The sequence below is a fragment of the Camellia sinensis genome, chromosome 3, assembly GCF_055761805.1.
Source record: "Camellia sinensis isolate YWXY chromosome 3, ASM5576180v1, whole genome shotgun sequence".
In the NCBI taxonomy this organism is placed as follows: Eukaryota; Viridiplantae; Streptophyta; class Magnoliopsida; order Ericales; family Theaceae; genus Camellia; species Camellia sinensis.
In genome coordinates, this window is record NC_138963.1 from 94,323,326 (window position 1) to 94,330,355 (window position 7,030).

A 7,030-nucleotide genomic window follows, 5' to 3' on the forward strand; every position below is an offset into this window, starting at 1 on the left:
GACGTTTTAAACCTGTTTGGACGAGATTGGAAATATAAAAAGGCAAGGAAAAGGCTTTTCTAGGGTTCAGAAGTTGTTTTGACCTAAAGAGAGAGGCTAGGGTTTAGAAGGGAAAAGAAACTAAAAGCTTCAAAGATGTCTTCCATGGTGGTTTCTTCTCCACCTATCTCCTTCCACTCCTCCATGAGTGGCTAGTCTCATTTTCTAGGGTTTTGATGAAACCCTAGCCATGTAATTATTTTGTTTTCTTTTTGATTTTTAATTATGTAAAGGTTTGAACAATTGTATGGTGATTTAGAAGTCCACATATATATTTTTCATTATCTCTTAGAATATTTGACTTTCTGTGATTGTTGAATGTTATCCATACATGAGTTTTCTATTCCTTCACATTCAAGGAATGAGACGAATCATGCTACGAGGAACGAGTCGTATCACTACCTTAGTTTAGAGTGAACGATTCGTATTATTTGAGATGGTCCGTGCTCGTACGTTGAATGTGACGATCTTCTTGTTAAATGTTTTGAGCTTGTAGTTGCGAAACATTAATCCGTTCAAATCATAGCACAATTGATTTCAATTAGAAATCCTAATTATGTGGTAAGTGGTCAATTCTCTACCCTAGGATTTTTTCCCAATTCAATAAAACTAATTTCATTTATTATTGATAATTTAATTCCTTAGTTTAATTTATTCGTTATTAAATTAGGTTATAAACAATCAATCTTTTATTCAAAATTAATTTAAGAATTTGACAATTAAATTAGTTTAATTTCACAATAGTTTCTGTGGATCGATACCTGAACTTGCCATTATTCTGATTGAATTTGGTATTGTTTAGTATTTAATTTTAGTGTGTTCAAAGACACATCAATGGTGGAGAGAGAGAAATGAAAAGGAATATAAAAAGATTTGATAGATTAAAATTTAATGAGGGCAATAAAGGTAATAGAGGATTTATTAGTGCATTTAGGAAGGCAGCATGGCTTAATAGTATTTAAGTTCACCGAATGAGATTGACCCGTAATTAACCCCAATTTTAAACCAATATAAGCATTTTTTGTTTGTGGTAGCTACAAGTCGGTTATGTGTACTGAACCTATTTATTAAAAGAATAATACTTGGGACCCCCTTTTGGGGGTCACCCCCTCACCCCCCTCACCCCCCTTTGCCACGTGGTAGGTGGTGATTGGAGAAGCAGGAAAAAAAAGAAAAAGAAAAAGAAAAGGTAACCAATGAGAGAGAGAGGGGGTCAAAGGGGGTGGGGGGAAAAGGGGGATGTATCATTGTTGTAAAAAAAAAATTGAAATTTTTTAGATGCATTTTGTATTTGTGGAATGATAATTTGTGATTAGTAATTATACTAATAAATTTATTAAACTGATAAATGATTGAGATATTTTGACCTTTATTTTTAAGTTTTTATTTATTTTTAGTTTATCTGTGCTAATTATTGTAATTTTTTTGTAATGCTTATATTGATTTAAAATTGGGGTTAATTACGGGTCAATCTCATTCGGTGAACTTAAATACTATTAAGCCATGCTGCCTTCCTAAATGCACTAATAAATCCTCTATTACCTTTATTGCCCTCATTTTTTTGTCTTCAATATTTTTTTGTCTTCAATATTTTTCCTGAGTTCTCCTCCTCTATTACGGGTCAATCTCATTCGGTGAACTTAAATACTATTCACCCCAATTTTTTTGTCTTCAATATTTTTTTTGAAAAAATTGTGTGATTTTTTATTTTTATTTATTTTTTAATTTTATTAAGTTTGTATAATATAGAAGAATCTAAAAAGTAAAATAATTTTAAAAAATTCAAAAAAAAAAAAATCAACAAAGGCAAAAGTCTTTAGTGGACTTTAATTTATTATTATTATTATTATTATTATTATTATTATTATTATTATTATTATTATTATTATTATTATTATTTTCAAGTCTGTCTAGTTCACTAAGATTGAAAATTAAAAAGTTTTTTAAAAATTTAATAAGCAAAGTTCACTAAAAATATTATTAAAAAAGTAATTACCAAATTGAACTGAACCTCATATGAAAGAATTATATTTGATTTTGTGAATGGTGTATGTGCACTCGAGTTTGCAATTACTGTGATAACTTGAAATGAGTAAGTTGGATGTTTTCAACATCAAGCTTCTTAAAATTGCTGACTTTTCTAGTGGCATAGAACTTCCCATAGTTGTAGGGCCTGTACTTTGGGGGGTTTTGGTCATCTATGAGCTCAGAAAGGGGCTCCACATTGACATGGTGTGCTGGGTTGAAGAAGAAAGCAATTGATAGCCTTTCTTTCTCTGAGTTCACCACTGCCCTGTGCTCCACACTCTGATAGATCTCATTAGTCCAAGCCTATACAAAACACCTCTCTATTAGTTCATCCCATAAATATTTAAATAAATTACAAATATATCCTGAGATTAATTAAAAACATAATAGATTCTCTATTCATGTTTGAGAAATTTCATTCTACCCTTTGAGGTTTCCAATCACATAATAAATAGCCTCCTCTATTAATCAATCATTAAGTCATCCTCTATTAATCAATCGTTAAGTTAGACTATCCAAACGTATATCACAAGAGAATTTTTTTTTTCCCCAGATATGCCTATATTAACCTTTATAAATTAAACATTTTATTTTATTTTTTCTTTTTCCTATCTCACTTCTATTATTTTCTATTTTCTCTCAATTAGTAATATCACTGTATCTAACCATCGCACCACCCTCTTGCACTCTCGATCAGCACCACCGACATTATTATTTACAAGCATTTTAATGTGTTGCTGAAGAATGTTAGATAATAATATGGTGGTAGAGAGAGAGAGAGAGAGAGAGAGAGAGAGAGAGAGAGGGGGGAAGGAATTTGGTGGTGAGTGGATGAAAATAATAGTAGTATTATAATTTTATTTTCATATTAGAGGGTATTTGGATAATTTTATTTTATTTTATTTTATTTATTAGGACAATTGCATATTTTTTTTTTGACAATAGAGTATTTGTAATTTTTAGGATGTAAGGAGAAAATTCGTGTTTTGGACAAATCTCATAAGGTACATTGATTAATTCAACGGGCTAGGGTTTCGGCGGAAACATGTTTCAAATAATGATATACAAAAATGCTATAAATTCAAGAAAAATATTAAGAAATATGTTTAAAATTTGAATGTGTAGGGTTGATTTAAATTTAGCCCTCATTTGGGAATGTGGCTATTTTGGTTGATTTTTTGGCAATTTTATAAGATGAAAAAAAATTGTGTTTGGGATAATTTGTGATTTTTTTTTTTAATTTTAAGTTGAATAGATGATTGTGAGATAAAAATTAATTGATTGATGTGTAGAATATAACATTTTATTGTATTGGCTATTTTCGTTTTTTTATTTCTTTTTGTTGGCTATTTTAGCCTAAAATCATCACCCGAAATAAATTACATCCAAAATAAATTTGATTCATAAATTTAAAGTAAATTTGATTCATATATTTCATATAAATTTGATTTGTATATTTGATGTAAATTAATAAATTTGATTCATATATTTCAATTTTTGAAAAATTTTCTAAGTATGTTTTAATGTTGGTAAAACAATATAAATCAACCCCCCTCCCCCCACCTGCAGAAAAACAAAGAAAGTGAGAAAGAAAATGACTTAAATTTGTTGAAGCATCTCTAATAATATTAGGTATTTTGTCTAGTAAAATTAAATAAATTTGTTGAAGCATCTCTAATAATATTAGGTATTTTGTCTAGTAAAATTAAATAAAAAGTACCATATCTATTTTAAGTAGCTTGTTTTCTATGCATTTATTAACAGTACTTTTTATTTTAGTAAGTCATTTAAAAAATTGTATGCCAATAGAAAAAAAAAATTATATATTTTTAATTTTCATTTTCAAATAAGAAATAAAAAAGAAGAAGATTGAGAAAAAGAGAAATGAAAATTAATTTGTTAAATTTTTTATTTTTTATTTAGATTTAACTAGTGGCCATATAGAGACAAAATAACTAAGCAAAATGAAGATAATAGTAGCTAAAATTACTAAAGACATCCATGTAACTAATTGGTTAGATAGGGTATGTATCACGTTTTTGTTATATTTTCATTTTCTATTTTCTTAAAAAAACTTGAAAATTTATTTTTCAATTTTCAAAAAATTTATATTTTACACGCAAAATTAAATAGATGGATACTTTTGAACTTTTCACTTATTTTTGTGTTAAAAAACACATGGAAAATGAAAATAAAAACGTCACCAGCCATGGAAAGCTAGATGAAATACCTGCATGATATCACCGAGATTGACAATAAAAGCATCTGGGATGGGTTGAACTCGAATCCAAGCACCATCTGGTTTACGCTTGACTTCCAATCCTCCGACATCATCCTGAGCCAGAATGGTTATCCCACCGGAGTCCTTGTGTCGTCCAACGCCGAGAGCTACGTCTGGGGATGGGCATGGTGGGTAGTGGTTGATCCTAATGAAGCTGGCATGGCCTTCTTTAAAGAACCCAGTCAACCGATTTTCAGGCAAGCCTAAGCTCAGGGAGATGAGTTCCATCAACTTGAAACCTAGGGTTTTCACTTTCTCAGCATATCCTTCACATGCCTCCCTAGTTTAGGTCATCCAAATTTATTACTTTTTTTATCAGCAAAAATATCTCTATTGATAACCACAAAGTATTCCAAAGTGATACATCAACAAAAAAAAGAGACAAGTGCTATGCTAGCATACGACCGAGGTTGGTAAGGCATCAAACGACCGAGGTTGGTAATGCATCAACCAACCACCAAAACAGAAACAAACCAGCTAAATTAAAGCAAACTACCACAATAGATAATCAAAGACCACAGCAACAAGTAAGTAGACCACACCAATAACACAGCAAGTGAATAGACTGCACCAGTCAGAAGACCGCACCACCCAAATTTATAACATCACATATATACATTGTTTGGTTTATAACTCTGTTTTTGAGTTTTTTTGTTTTTAGTGATTTTTTTATTAAAAAAAAATATGAGTCAATTTTTTTAATTATTTAAATACATTTTAAAAACAAAATATTTGTAAAAATAGTTAAAATTTTTCATTAAAGACAACACAAAACAAAAGGTACCATTTTTTTTTTCTGTAGTGGAAATTTTAAATTTTTTAATGCATCTAAAATAGATGTATCTAAAAAAATAAATCCATTTTTTTTTTATTAAAAACAAAAAATCAAACACACTTTTAAAAAACTAAACTAATAAATATTAGTCCTAAAGAACCCAATAGGTCACACAAACATGATGAGACATTATCTGTCCCAATGCATTTTCAATCGCAACATTGTGATTTAAGGGTGGATTGGATTCAGAGGGACAAAAATTTTATGAACAATGCGTATGTAAAGGGAAATGTTAGTAATGCGAGGTGCTACATCTTCCAATATAGTACCTCCATTTTGATCTCTAATAAGGTAAAAGAGAGAGAATAGAGAGACATAGAAAAAATTATTTAATAGGTCAGGTATACCATGTCATCAGGCTTATGTAGTATGCTATAAAAGTAGAAAAATATAATATGGCTAAAAGTAGAAAAAATATAATACAGCTTTTCTTTTGCCGATCAAAAAAAAAAAATAAAAGTAGAAAAATATAATATACAAATATTTTTTTTACAGTGATATGGCTGAGAGTTTTGAGCCTACTATTTTAAAACAATATACCCATCATTTTTTTTAATTATAAAAATGTCACCAAAATGTAAATATGTATTAGTTAAAATTAAAAATGTGGTAAAACATATTATCTTTACGTAATTATTCATTTTTGGGTAATTACACAAAAAATAATTTAAGGCACGCGTTATTAGTATTATTTTTACAATGCATATAACATTATTATAAATGATTTCCAACATAATGGAAATAGTAGTATTATATAAATAGAAAAATTATTACAAAAATTAATAAAAAAATTATACAAAAAGGGTCTTGTTAATAACCGGACTTAAAAATCTTATATATTATATATTGCACTTATATTTATTCATAGAAAATAATTTGCCAGCTTTGATTTTTTATTATTTTTCAAAACTCAAAACCGAACGCTAGTATCCTCCTAGTTAAAATTCTGTGAATTATTATTATTATTATTATTATTATTATTATTTTGGGTAAGAATATGATCATTTTCTAAACAAAGTGATAGATAATATAACTTACCGGAACTCAGGGAGATTCTCCGGCCACTGATTAAAATACTCCACAATCTCCTGATCATCAGGCTCATGAGAAGCCGGGAACACGGCGGGATTCTCCACAGCAAGATCAAACACTTGTTTCCAGTCTCTCACATTCTTGGTATGCTCAGCATCATAATAACCCAAGGGGTTGTTGATATCCCTCTTCACCTTCCCTTTCTCCTCCTCCGACAGCGCAAAGAACTTCTTCGCCACCGATTCCATGTTTCGCCGACATTCCTTTGGCACGCCATGGTTGATGACTTGGAAGAATCCCCAGTTCTTGCAGGCATGGCTTATCTGGGTTACAAGGTTTGGATTGGTGGAAGAGAGATCGATCAGTGGTATGCATTTGGATTCAGCGATGATGGTGGTTTTGGGTCTGTGTTCGGTGGCTTGGATGAAGGCTGAATCTACTGCTACTACCTTCTCTGCTGCCATGCTTGAGCTTGAGCTTGAGGGAGTTTAGTTGGTTTTTTGTTTTGGGTTTTGAGAGTGGTTTGAAAAGATGATTATGAGTTGTTTTGAATGCTAGGGTGTGTGTGTGACATGGTTATATATAGAGGATCCCAACACATATATATAGTGTGGTGATGGTGAAAGCAAAATTGAATCTAGACGAGTTTTGTTACCATGTTGGAATTGAGAACTATTTTAGACAAGTCCTGTACGACTCTCCCTCTCTTTATAGCGTTTTGTCATGCAATGCGAAAGCAAATGCAATATGTTTTTTTAGTTGTAAAGAGGAACTTCAATACTATATTTTTATTTCAAAATTAAAAATATTTACGA

The 7,030-nt window shown here is 30.2% G+C and overlaps 1 protein-coding gene across 1 annotated transcript; it reads right to left on the reverse strand.

Moving 5' to 3' along the window:
* Window positions 1-2,039: 2,039 nt before the first annotated feature.
* LOC114257389 (protein LATERAL BRANCHING OXIDOREDUCTASE 1-like) lies at window positions 2,040-6,793 on the reverse strand. Its single transcript, XM_082920407.1, has 3 exons — window positions 6,222-6,793; window positions 4,298-4,628; window positions 2,040-2,370 (listed from the first exon to the last, which is right to left on the reverse strand). The coding sequence occupies exons 1-3, from the start codon at window positions 6,677-6,679 to the stop codon at window positions 2,110-2,112; spliced, it is 1,050 nt and encodes a 349-aa protein (XP_082776533.1). The 5' UTR covers window positions 6,680-6,793; the 3' UTR covers window positions 2,040-2,109.
* Window positions 6,794-7,030: the final 237 nt, after the last annotated feature.